This window comes from Panicum hallii, chromosome 8 (genome assembly GCF_002211085.1).
Source record: "Panicum hallii strain FIL2 chromosome 8, PHallii_v3.1, whole genome shotgun sequence".
Taxonomy (NCBI): Eukaryota; Viridiplantae; Streptophyta; class Magnoliopsida; order Poales; family Poaceae; genus Panicum; species Panicum hallii.
In genome coordinates, this window is record NC_038049.1 from 8,495,554 (window position 1) to 8,509,888 (window position 14,335).

Below are 14,335 nucleotides of genomic sequence, written 5' to 3' on the forward strand. Positions count from 1 at the left end.
TACTGCATGGGTCTTGCTCCCATACACCCAGTACTACTCCATCTACTGGTTCATGACTGGTACTACGTCGAGTTTACTGCATGGGCCTTGCTCCCATAGTTCCAGTGACACTCAGATTACTAGTTTCTGACTAGTATCCTATGTTACTGAAAGGGTCTCGCTCCCATACTTCCAATACAGCTAAAATTATTGGTTCACAACGGGTACTACGTCGAGTTTACTGCCTGGGCCTTGCTTCCATAGTTCCAGTAATGCTCAGATTGCTACTTTCCGACTAGTATTCTATGTTACTGAAGAGGTCTCGCTCCCATACTTCCAGTATAGCTCAATTTACTGCTTTATGACTGGTATTACGGGTAAGTTTGCTGAAGGGGCCTCGCTCCCATACTTCCAGTAATAGATTGCTAGTTTCCACTAGTATTCTATGTTACTGAAGGGGTCTCGCTCCCATGACAAGGTGTTTACTAGTTTCCAACTAGTTTTACGCGTGTTCAACTACTTCAACTACTCGTCTCGCCTGCAAATCTAGTCGGAATCGACTCCGACTAGTTCAAGATCCAAGGGCAATTTGGCCAATGCCTAAGTTCGGGGACTAACGCCGCCGACTACTAGGTGTCTCTTGTGTGACTCATCTAGCTCCCAGGCTCAGGGGCTGGATACGACACGGCTCTCAGAGATCCAGCTTTGATTTGAGCAGTAATTTAGGGCACTTTTTGGTGAAGTTATTTGTTCCACCTTTTTTCCAAGGGAATTCATCCAAAAAGAGCGGTTCTCAAATCACTAAACCAATTTGTCCATCTTAAATCATCAAATATTTACTGTCATATATTGCATGCCATGATTCTTTGGATCCTTTATTCCAAACCTTGGGAATTTGGATTCAAGGCTTGGGGACTGCGGGGCACGTGTCATCAGCAACTTATTTTTCAAATCTTTGAAAGATAAGGACAGAAGACTCAAGACTAAATTGACCCTCAGCCTGATTCTACGAGTCAATCTAAGGCTCGAGGGCTACTCCATATAGAGCGCGAGTTCAATCGCACCCCATATAAAAGAAGACATGACAACTACTCGAGGCATGAGCACCTCACAGCCTCGATGCAGCTAAAGAAGTACTCAGAAGACACCTTCAAGATGGAGTTCGGGAGAACTCAAAGACGCCTTCAGAAGTACTCGGATGCCTGCAGTACTCGACTACGAAGAGCTCGGGGGCTTGTCAGACCCGGACCCACAGGACTATGCACATAGCGTACGTATCCTAGGATAATTGATGGGATATGACCCACGCCCTACATCTGTTGTAACTACTTATAGCATAATAGAACTACTTATACAATAGTAAAACTAGATGGAGATGGTAGGAAACTACCCGAAAAGTACTTGGGTAGGACTCCTAGGCTCATATCCGACTAGAACTTCCATGTAACCTTGTCCCCCAGACTATATAAGGGCAGATAGGGACCCCCTCCAATTAACAGATCGCCCAATCACCACCTAAGGCAATACAAACCACACAGGACGTAGGGTATTACGCTCTCGGTGGCCCGAACCTGTCTAAACTTTATGTTCCTTGCACTTTCGAGTTCCTAATCTCAACGACACCCTACCTACAAACTCACCACCTCGAGAGTATCCCTCGGTGGGTGTGGCGACAAGTAGCAGCTGGTAATACCAGCTATTACCAGCTGGTACTAATGGACGCACATTCACCAACCAACGGGTACTAATTAGCGCACATTCACCAACTGGTACAAATAAGCTTCTTGGTCTCCCGAATGTTATAACCTATACTAAAATATGCACATTATTTATGACCGTACATTAGTACCGGCTCTAGATCTGGCCGGTACTAACGGTGTTTTGGGGGATTGGAACGACAATGAGTTCTCTAGCTAGTAGTGTCATTTTGAACGTGGATGAGCAATTTTGGTGATGCAGAATTACGGAACTTCAGCTATTGGTGGAGATACTTCCCTCTACTAGAAAAATAGTCTTCGATCTATCCCAAAAATACTGAATTGAATGGGTCTAACTCAATCTGGTATTTTGAGCATGTATGGAAGGCTACGGAGGCCTTTAATACCAGGTGGTAATACCAACCGGTACTAAAGGGTGCATATTAGTGCCGGATGATGTTACTAATTGGTACTAATACCTACACTCACATTAGTACTGGTTCGTACCCGGTACTAATGTATAGCCTTTAATATGGTTGGTGTTACCATCCGGTACTAAAAGATCATCCACGAGTTAGTTCGAAAGAAAAGCATCTCGCTCCTAATCACAATTATTGTGTATGTAAGATGGTAAGCCTAATACATGTGAGGTAAAAGTTCTCGAGTTTGATTCCTATGCATGTGCACGTGCTTTTTGGACATCTTATGCTTTGATGATACCGGTAGGTGTCCAACGAGTTTTAAGACCCGAAACTCTTGGCCCATTCTCTAGCACTGTCCAGAGAAATGAAAACATGGGTTATCATGGAATATTTTGGACAACAAAGCATAATGATTCAGGGGCCATATAATTTACGGGCGACCGTACTAGACGCTCCATACGGTCGATTTCCAACACCTGTATTATTTTTCGCATATCCCTTTTCCCTTTCTGTTCTGATAAGAAACTACATACACAAAAATTGTGACTAGGACAAAACCGAATGCATAACTATATGTATGCCAGGATCAAGTTTCATACATATAGTGACTTCATCAGTGAATACTTAGTAACAATATCACGAAAAAGATAAGTAAAGGACTATAAAGACTATCAGAGTTATACAACTTATCCTGAAAACGAAGCCTTCAAACTTCATAGGCAATCGACCGGGGGACTCGTAAGTCTGAAACTCAGCATCATCTTCAAAAGACTTCACATCAACATTCTCTTCTGAGCAGCAGATATAGCAAGTGTGAGTACACTTATGATTGGTACTCAGCAAGTTGGGAATTATATGACATGAAGGCTAAAATCAAGGAAATGCTGACTAACTTACTGCGATAAGCAATTTTAGTTGGTTAAATTTTATTAGCACCTGATTACTAAGGTATAAGTATATATCAAAACCCATATTAAAAGAAAGAGAACAGAACGGATATAACAGAAATATAATCTTCAAGTTTGTTAATCATGTGAGGGTCCAAGCTGCTTGTAACCATGAGCATGTCTGATATATCAGTTTTCACTCTGTAGAGGATGTACACTTTACCCACAATTCGTATCTCCCAATTTGCCCGAGGTAGCTAGCCTCTTAAACACTTCCGAGGTGAGTGGCAAGGGATTCACTACAAGACCTTTACAAAGATTTCCTAACTTGTGACAGTATGCTAAAATTTCAAGTCAAAGCGGTCATAACTCTCCCTAGTGAGGAAGTGCCTTAACCAGAACCACATATCAAAGCTTCAAGAGGACCGAGCTATACCCCAACGATGCAACCCCTCTTGCCCTTTTGGTAAGATCATCACAAGCAAGAGTTTCTAATTAATTAGCCAAGACCAAAGCCATATAGTATTGTGATTGCACTATTTTCCCGCATGGTTCTCTGTGTTCCAATTAAACATATGATCTTGAATTAACCAAACATAAGCATGATCATAAATAAAACAGTGTAGCATCATCATTGTTGTCATCATGATTATAAATTATTCCGAAACCGGAACCGGTTATAGCAACAAAGCAGTAGCTACGCAACAGAAAGGTAAAACCTATGTTTACAAGGAATGATCATAAAGATAAGGCATATCCTTAATTAGGATCCATCATATTAGGACACATGCATGCATAAAGAAAAGTTGTATTTATTGCGATTATTAGCATAAAAACATGATCAAAGAATACTTGCCTTTCTTCTAGAGAATAGCTGCTTAGAATCTTCAAATCTTCTTTTTGAAACACTTAATCTTCAAAGTTGTTGGACTGCGCTCCTTCTAACATCACACAAGCATCGGGCCCAAGCACAACAAAAAAACAAGCAGATAAGAACAAACTAAGAACAGATACACCAAACAAAAATAAAGACTAAAAGAACGTACTAAATGATAGGGCTCGCTGCTACGGTCACGAGAGCGCAAGAAACACGAAAAACGGAGCTAGGGTTGAAAAGAAAATAACTATGGAAGATTTGTATTATAAAAGAAAATAAGGCAACTATAAGCTTCATTATTTCAATTACAAAAACAAAGGTGAAGGATATTTCAAAGAAGTATCCTAGATTACAATTAACTCATATTATATTTGTATTTATAAAAATGAAATAGAACTTAATTAAATTTTATTTATAATTGTCTATGTATAAATTATCCTAATTAAACAATTAGTTAGAAATAAAACTTGTGAGAGCATCTAAACGTATAACTTTATCATTCGTGTTGAACTAACAAATTATAATTGAAAATATATTTAAATTGGTATTAATCAAGTTAACAATAATTATAAAAAACCGGAGTATAGATCTAATTGAACTTTAATTGGAAAAACTAGATGAGAGAATATTACTCAAATTAAATGTATATTTAATTTCAAAACAGGGACTATGGTACGAGTCTATGAGATAAATGGTGATTCAGGATAGTCGCAATTAACTATAGACTTTAGGGGCTACCTGCTGATTCTCGCAAGGCACAGCAAAAAGTACTCGCGAAACAGCCAAATGCTAGGATTAGATCTGAAAAAGAGCGGGACTAGGGCTCGTTTGAAAAGATCTAATCCACCAAGGGGCTTTCTGCGGTATTTCCAAAGACATAAGAAAATCTGCATGAATTACAAGATTTGTTGGGGGCTAATCTGCAAAAATCTTGGAATAGCACCTAAGGCCACCAGCGGGTAATGTGGCACGAAATCCCGGTGTTCTAGGGCATGGGAGAGCACGGGAAGATGGGAAATAGAAAAAGGTGTTCCATTTTACCTCTTAACGGCAGCGGCGACACAGCGTGGCGACCGGAATCGATGCCGGAAGGTGGTGACGGCGAGTTGTTCCATGGCGGCAGCGCTCTGCTGCGCGACGCGAGGCGAAGGGGCGGCTGCAGGGGCTCGGGCGTGGGTGGAGGCGCATAGGGGGGAGGCGCGGCAGCAGGGCAGAGCACGCAGAGGGCGAGGGGGAGGCGGCACTCGTCATGCTTCGCGAGCAGGAGGGGGGCACGATCAGAAGGAGGCGCGGGTCGAGACGGGTAGAGCCGGCGGCGTCGCTGGGTTTGGCGCATGGTGGGGGAGCGCGAGCAGCAAGGGGGCGTGCGGCCGAGGGGTTCACGAAGGGGCTTTGGATGGGTTTTATAGGGACGCGAGGCCTGGCCATGCATGCGTTGCACGCAGGTCAAGGAGGAGGCAGCGCCGTGCAGCACCCGAACTTGGTTGAGGCCGGCTGCTGCTGGACTGAGCAGCTCGCAGGTGGAACTAGGTTGGGCCGAAGGGGTTCGGTGTGGGCTGAAAAGAAAACTTGCTGGCCATAAACGAATAGTCTATTTGAGAGCACGAACTAAACACAAGGAGAACAAGAGACGGATCAGATAGACACAATCTTTTCATAGGGTGTGAACATAAAGCTTGCATGATCCACACGTAGAAGATAGCAACGTGAGCCACCTGATCTCGGATGAAGTCCAAAACGTGGGCACGGGGAACAGGTAGCTCGACCCGCAGATGGGGTACGGTGATGTCGATCATGTGTGGTCGAACCGGATTCGGTCAACAAGTCCTAGCACGCACATGCACAAAGAAAACCGAGCGTAGCACGGTAGGGCTGTTGCGGGGAAGGAAGGGAGAGGAGGTGGATGACAGGTGGGACCACGATGTCATAGAGAGAAACAACATTGGAGCGAAGAGATAGGCTGGCCACTGTGCCGAGGAAGAGAGGGGAACAAGGGACGCCCGGCTAGGCTGGGATCGATTTATGCTGATGGACAGAAAACGGGTTGTGGAGAAAAGGGTAAAGAGAGAGTGAAAAGGGCTGGTCTGCTGAGGGAGATTGAGTTGACTCTAAGGTTTTAGAACGACTGTGCTAGTTTCCAGAGCTAACGGTGATGGAACATCGTCGAAAAACACTGAAAACGAGCAACAAGGCACCGTTCGAGCATGGAGAAAGATTAGAGAATGGGGAGCTCGATGGGGCATCTTATGGTCTCGGATAAGACAGAGGAAAAGGAGCGATGAAATGGTCCGATCCGACTACAACGAGAAATAGAAAACTATGGAGAGAATGAAAGAAATAAAGGGGAAACGGGAAAGCTTCTAGTCTATTTTGTTGATGGAAAAATAGCAGACAATGAGATAGTGGCAGTGGATGAACTCAAGCTTGCGCGCAGCACAATTCCAAGGTTTAGGATGAATTGGGCTGAAAACGAGTTGAATCTAGTCCAAAAAGAAAAAGGATTCATTTTTTCAGAATATATTTTTAGTCTTCAAATAAATCTAGAAAAATCTAGATAAATATTTTAAACTAAAAAAATATATCATGAGGATCCCAAAATTCAGGGAAAAAGATAGTTTGGGGGCACGATGGGTCAAAATAAAATACTTGGAGCTCATGATAAAGATTTTAGAGCCTTCCAGTAAATGGATTTAGCTCTAGAGAAATGAGAATAATTGCCAGAATAATTTAGCTCCCTAACGATAGATGAGCAGATATAAAAAAACGATGGATAAGCACATTCTAAAAGATACTCACATCCTAAAATTAAATATTTTAAGGTGTGACAGATAAAGATTTTAAAAATAAATTTTGGAGAACAGAAAATTAGAAGCAAAAATTTTGGTAGCAAAACTTAGTAACTATGTAGTTTGGAAGAAAATTTTTGGGAGCAAACTTAGTCACCGGCTGGAACTAGGTAAGGAAAAGAAAATGAAAAAGGGAAGGGGAAAGGAAAAGGAGAAAATGTAGTCAGATTATAGGGTGAAGCGGACAGCTGTTGTAGGTCCTGCCATGTGGTCCACGCAGCACGTCGACCACGCGGAGCGCTCGCAGCGGTCGACCGCAAAACCAATTTCTCGAATGATGCATCGTCTCGGTACCAATCTATCTGATGTCAAAATCAACCGCAGCTCTGCTAGATTTCGGCCGCCTACTCACGATAGATCAATTTAGTCCACGCGAAGCTTATCAACAATGAATGACCCACAGTTGCCTTATGTCTCAGTCCCGTAGCTCACTCTTCCACGCCAAACACGAGGGTATGAGTATGACTTATGTTTCATGAGGGTGGTCGTCCAATTATTTCGCCTGTCTTCAGGTTTTAGCCGCCCATACACGGCCCTGTTAGCATATATAATCAGCAACAAACTATGAGGCTAGCTGTCTGTTATGCCATCTATATGGACTAGATTCCGTTCATTTTTCAGAGATCAACAATCTTTCCCCCTAGCCATCACTAGTGCTTACAGCAGCACAGACAGTACACCATGGCTCGCACCTTTTCGGCACTTCTTGTCTCCGCCGTCCTCCTCGCTGCATCCAGCATCTACTTCGGCCGTCGCGCTGGCAGCACAAACGGCAGCGCCACCGCCAGAACGCACCTACATTTCTACATGCACGATGAGTACACCGGCCCAAACCCAACAGCCGCGCTCATTGTGCCCGGCAGGGCGCCGCTTCCCGACACCGTGGGCACCTCGCGCCGGTTTGGGGACATCGCGGTGATGAACAACGCGCTCACGGAGGGGCCCCAGCGCGGCAGCCCACGCGTGGGCACAGCGCAGGGGTTCACCGTGCGCGTCTCGGAGCGCGGCTCCGTGAACGCCCTGAGCATGCACTTGGTGATGGAGGATGGCGAGTTCGTCGGAAGCTCGCTGGTGGTGAACAGCAGGGTCGACACCGACTTGGCCATGCGCGAGTCCGTGATCGTCGGCGGCACCGGCCGGTTCCGGTTCGCGCGGGGCTACGCGCTCAGCCGAAGCTATGATTATGACTTGGCCAAGGGCGGCATCGTGGAGATCGACGTGTACCTGTACTAGGTTTGCATGGCCTCGTGCATTCTTTCTTCCTTGTGAGTTTCGATAGAAAACAAATAAAGTCATTCCTGTTGTCTGACAGTTCCCAAACTAGCTTTGAATGGATATACGTGACAGTTCGCTTACTAAGAAATTTTTATGTTCGCTTGCAGCTGATTGGTTCGCTCCAATTCAGTGTTGCACAATTTATATCCACCTTCACTCTACAAGAAATGCAAAGTTTTAATTTGTGGACTACCGTTTATGTTGACGCTGTGGTTGTGACAGTTCAAAATGATGATGGATGAGCTCAAAACTTGTGTACTTGTGTTAGCTAATTCAGTTCATCCAAACAAAGTTTTGTATTTCTTTGTTTCAATTTCTACTATAATTTTTATGTCATATCCTTTTACAGTTAGGTTCCATTTTTTTTACTAGAACATACGCTAAGATCAGAATGGATTTCCCTTCGTAATGACTGAAGACAATAGTTAAACTGTTCATGCCCTAAGTGAAGTTTAACTCTTATGTTGCACTATATAATTACCTTAGTCAATAACAAATTTAAATCTGTGAAAACTGCTGTGGCTGTCCAGACCTATGTTCCGAAAGGTGTAGAGGCGTAGATCATTCTTTTCCGAAAGGTGTAGAGGCGTAGATCATTCTTAGATTCAAGCTATCTTGGATAAGTGTTGAGTGCAATGTGTTATCCATTTGTGTCCATCCTTTTATCTAGAACATGCAAAATTGCATGTAATGGGCAGTAAGCAGTAAAAAGAGGAGCAACTACTGGTGGTTCGTCCAAGAGCGCCTACAGTTTTAGACCGTCCACGTTGATGCCTCCGTTGATGACCATTATTTCAGAACTTCGTCCGCTAATTTCTCGGGAAATAAATGGGATATAAATATAGTTCTATGCATTATTGGCTTTCATCTAAGAATTCCTGTTGGTTTAAGTTGAAGTACTTTGTAAGAATATGCTAGAATGACATTAAGTGGAGCATAAACAATCACGGTGCAAATGGACATGAGATGGAACCCAAACATATCATCATCACAAACAATCTTAAAATACCAAATTCGAGTATACCATTGTGATGAAATCCTCGAGATGATTGAAATGGACTTTCGGTTAACTCAATTCAAAGTCTGGACCCAAAAATTATGTCTCTCGGAAGATTGCAAACGCGGGGTAATGAGTGGGATGTGTTCAGCTGAACCTGAGGAGTTCGGCCGAACCTGAGGAGTTCGGCCGAACCCAAACAAGGCCAAATGACCATGGACTTTTGCATAAAGCCTCTTTGGACATCCTAGAGCCTAAGGGAAGGAATTCGACCGGTCCACTTTGGTTCGACCGAATAGGCTGACGGCGTTTCCTGGCCCCCTTTCGCCATATGTAAGAAGGCATTGGGAGGATGCCTTGGCGTGGGAGTTTGGCGCCAACCGATGTCCCCCATGTGCTAGATAGCAAGAGGAGAGATCGTGGAGGGAGAATAATCATCCCTAGCATCAAGGAGATCATCTCCAGTCTCTCAAGGCAACTCCACACTATAAATAGGGTCCCTCTCTCTTACTACTAACACACAAGTGAAGAGAAGCTCCAAGGAGAAGCCCCGCAACACTAATAGAAAATAGAGAGAGATGCAAGGCAAGAGTGCCGGAGGGGGGGGGGAAGGGAGCAGGAGTGTTGGTCTTCCTTCTTGTACCTCGGCGGATGCAGCTCAGCTTCGAGTAACATCCTTGTCTAGCTTGTCTAGTAACTCTAGTTTTTCTAATTAATTGAGCATTAGTAATTACTTTCATTCATCTATGAGTTCCATGTTTGTTGGTTAGTAGGCTTGTCTTACTAGCTTTGGGTGCTTTGCACTAACATGGAGTGAAGTAGTGATCAACTAGTGTAGACGTGGTGTCTAGACTTGAGATTGTCTTGGTTTGCACCCAACCCCACGGATATTAGGGGTAGCCAGCAAGTGATAATAGCATTTTTAGCCTACATATTCTACCATGTTAGAGCGGTTGGTACTGTAGGATTTAGGAGAGGTGGGGCATCTCCCCTTCTCATCACTGTTTAGAGTTCATTCAGTCAAGGTGCCCGAAGTAGACAGCAAAAGTGAATTCTGATTCACTCAATCACATGGGAAGATATTATCACTTTGCGTTTCCTATAGAAAATCGATTATTTTTTAAATACTCCCGGATGAAAGCTACATCGGTATTGATGGTACACTTAAGAATTTATGTGCTAGGCTTAATAAGTGCTAACAGCATCTTGCCACTGCATAGGCAGAGTGGTAGGGGTCGTAAGCAATGACTTCTGGATCCATGCTTATGATCGGATCCTCTCTGCCAATTATATGAACCGAAGGAGATGAATGAATCTAGCCGATACTGTACCGTAGGATCCCACAAGTGACACCTCTTCAATCCTAATGGCACCGCATCCTTGCATCCTGCTAGCGCCCACCGCGTCACAGGCATTCGTGATTGCTCTTGCAGCCACAACATGGATGGCGTCACATTGGTTTGAAGGGTGAAGGCGAGAAATGAGATGGAGAGAGAGGGATATAGATGGGTGGTCCATGCATGACTCTGAATACCAGAGACCTGATCAGTTCAAGGTTCATTATTAGAATCTGTTTGGATCAACTAGCTAATTGCTAGCTAGCTAATTTTAGCTGGGATGGTTCAAAATAGGGTAACTAATGGATGAGTTCATTCCCTTCTAGCTAAATGGAAAGAGCCTATATATCAAGCTAGCTGGTTCAACTTAGCTAATCCCAACTAATACAGTCCAAAGACCCAAATGCCCCTGATATTAAATCAAATTATCAACTATCACCCTACCAAAAAAGTTGTGCAATTAAGTGAGGGTAGGATAGTCAACCTCAAACCAACTAGCAATTAGCTGAAGAATCCAAGCAACCTCTGCTAATGGTTAGGTTGCGACTGTTAGCCGGATAAAGAAAACTAAAGCTATTAACTAGCTAACGGATTAGTTGGGTGGATCCAAACAGACCCCTAGTCATGTATGAAGGAAAGGTAATAGTACCATTATAATGTTCTTTAGAATTTTGTGATAAGTTCTTATCAATACCAATTTTTCTCCATTTCAACTTTATCCCCTTATTTTTATCAAATAGCAAATATAATAGTGTGTTGCTACAGGTGATACGATAAAGCACACCTCATCTACCTAAATATCATCAGGGTATCATTGAATTCCACATGATAATATCTCGTTCAAAATCCTTTAAAATAAAGTTTTGGCCTCTAGCACTTCTTGACACTTTCCATACTTGTCCCTCTCCCCCCAAAAAAATCTTCCCACCATCCTTCACGGTGCTGGCCACCGTGACCTTTAACCTGAACAACGATGACAACACTCACCTTGTTAGTGTGTGCGCCCGTCCCAATGTTGTGGCCTAACTAGCGAGCCAAGCCCTTCTCTTGCTGCTCATAGTGGTGGACCGTTCGCTCACTGATGTTGTCACCAGCTTTCTCATGTGCTTACCTTGCGAACGCCGCCTTCATGATGGTGGTGCATTCTACTTACTCCTCAATGTAATCTATGCCTACCCACGCCCTTTCCGTTCCCCACATGCTGAGCCTCCCTTTAGCTCGCCTGCTATTTACATGAAAGTAAGGCGACCTTTATTCCAAGTCGGAGGAGACTTCAATCCTGTGAGCTTCATCCACTTAAACTCCACATTCGATGAGAAGTTTAATGGATAAAAGTCAATGACTCACTAAGGAAACGGTCTGTCCCTTCAGAAATTGGTAGAGATAGAGATAACCACCTGTTATGGACCGTAGTAAATCTCATTCAGTTGTGGTGAAATATTGTATACTGAATGCACGGTGGTAGATGCTGTGGAAGCTCCAATCGCATCCCAATATGGGACATTAATAAGGTGAAAGTATAACAACCGTTAGCAAGATTTACCAGCTATTACATTCAACATTCTATTCAAATAATTTGGTATGAATTCTTCTGGACAGTACCGCACTTGTGGATTTTTAGTACAGTGGATTTAATCTCTTAATTGTGCTTCATGGTTTCTTATGAAAATTGCACCCACCATAGAACAACTCATATAGTACCAGTGCATGCAACCGGTACTGTAAACAAACAAGCTGTGCAAACTCCATATATATGCGCGCGCACGTGTGTGTGTGTGTATGTGTGTGTGTGTTAATCCAAACATCAAGTAATGCACTGAATTCACCGCGGATATTTTGACGAAATTGTGATAGGTGTTTAGTACATGGAATGACTAATCATGTTAATCGTGTCTAGGATGTGCTGGATATCATTATTTGGCTCCCTCAATGAGTTGAAGACATAAATTCTACTTTCTTCAATAATGATTATAAATAGTATCCAGTGGAAGTTCTACATATATATACGAGCATAGCTAATTAAACTTAACATTTTGTTTGGAAGAGGAAATGGGTACAAGGCAGCAAACACTTACTCAAAGTTGTAAAACAAAAGTATGAATGTTTTGTAATGTTGTTTCTCCAAAAACTAGCATATGTTTCGTAATGTAAAAAAAAGGTTGGGCATTTTCTTTTGTCATTTTTTTCTTATCTAGATGATCTCTTAGAATCTTTTGGTTTATGACAGTGGGGTCGATGAAGCCCACATTATAGTACCCTCTCTTCAGCATCTTTGAATCTCCATTCCACATGATACAAAAGAAATGAAACAGCACAATGAATAGAGCAATGATAAATATAATACGTCTACTATGGAGATAAAACACTTACAAAACACAGGACCTGAGCAGAGAGACATCTAGGGAGCCTTGAAGGTATATCTCATACACATGTCTGAATTCCAACCACAACAGGTCTTCCCAACGGAAGTAATGAGGATCTTCAAACTTAAGAATGAACATTGTCCGACCCTCTTTCGCCACTTTCATATACCATTGATAGAACCGCTACATTTGAGTACCTAAATCCTTCAATGACTCAGGACTTACAATAGGTTTCCCAGCTCATATTCCCATGTACTAGTGGTGGTCTCTTTTGGGTGCTCGGTCTATATTTGAGCCCCATCCAACATGAAAGTCTAATTTTGAGCATCATCTGTACCATTAAAACTAAGAAATATCTAGACATGCAAACTAGCAAAAACAATTAGGAACCAAATGGATGTATAAATAAAAAAAAATCCCTCCAATCTCTCCATTTCAGAAAAACCCCAATTTCTCAATATCAAAAGCAAAAAAGTAAACCATCCTAATCATAAAAAGTGTGAGGATGAATTTGCTAACCTTTTAAACCCCTTGGATGAGTGAAAACTCCAAAAACTTTGAAAAAAATTGGTCAGCAGCTCATGCTGAAGTTCTAGTAAAACTACTGACAAATTAAAATTTAAATTGTTTCCTCTGAGTCAAAATCACCTGTTTTTCACATGTCCTAGTTAGACAGAGTTGAAGAGAGCTGCATCCTACATGTCGAGTGTATGTCAATAATACACGTTTCGCTGCGGTGCTTGATCTAGCTTATGTTTTGTGTAAAATAGTGAAAATTATAAGCTAAGAATTCTAAGATCGCCTAATTCACCGCTCCCACTCTTAGATTGTACGAGCACCGGTTCCATTCCATGGTCGGTGGTGTACATGTGACCCTATATGCGGACATTTGACAAAGTCTGCGCATCCGTGTATACGACGTACAGATCAAAGTGATACAGCCACACAAGTTGCCGTATCTTCCGTGCAATTTACTCTTTTTCTTCTTGAATGTAAATTCTGTTGTTGAAAGCCTGATCTTGAGTTAATTTGTGGCACTCCCAACGCTTCCACATAGATCCTATTTAATTAGCGCCTAATTCTTAAATGCTACCGGTCCTTTTATTCCAGTTATATATTTCGTGGATGAGAATCCATTCTACTCTATGGACAAGCTCTTTTCAACGAACAAGGAACGTATTGTACACACAAGAAAAACATGAAGAGCAACACATGCATACCGGGAAGATGATCTTCACAAATCTCTATACCCTTCTGTGTGATAATGCTATGTGATACCTCCTCGTCAACTATTTTCTATGGACACAAGTTAATGGCACGTCTTTACCTGCTTTTTAAGACGGTGACGGCACTCCGGAATCCGGCTGTTGCTTGTATGCTGCCTGACACAGATTCTTGTGCGGTCCCAATTGTGACTGCAACTATTGGATCAATGAGAATTACAGTCTCCGCCGAGTCAAAATCACACTTTTTTCACGTGTTCGAGTTAAACAGTGGTTCAATAATGCAAAGAAACGCGGTACATGAGGAGAAACAATGAACAATGGGTTTTGTCACCAGTTCCCCCCCACCCCCCCGCCGGGGACCACCACCCACCACCCAACCCACCCCCACGCACACGCACAATTCACGATACTATATATATACTAGCTTAG

General features: G+C 42.8%; 1 protein-coding gene across 1 annotated transcript; it reads left to right on the top strand.

Moving 5' to 3' along the window:
• The first annotated feature begins 7,202 nt into the window (after positions 1-7,202).
• LOC112902717 (dirigent protein 1-like) lies at positions 7,203-8,175 on the top strand. The gene has a single exon (XM_025971883.1). The coding sequence runs from the start codon at positions 7,390-7,392 to the stop codon at positions 7,939-7,941; it is 552 nt and encodes a 183-aa protein (XP_025827668.1). The 5' UTR covers positions 7,203-7,389; the 3' UTR covers positions 7,942-8,175.
• Positions 8,176-14,335: the final 6,160 nt, after the last annotated feature.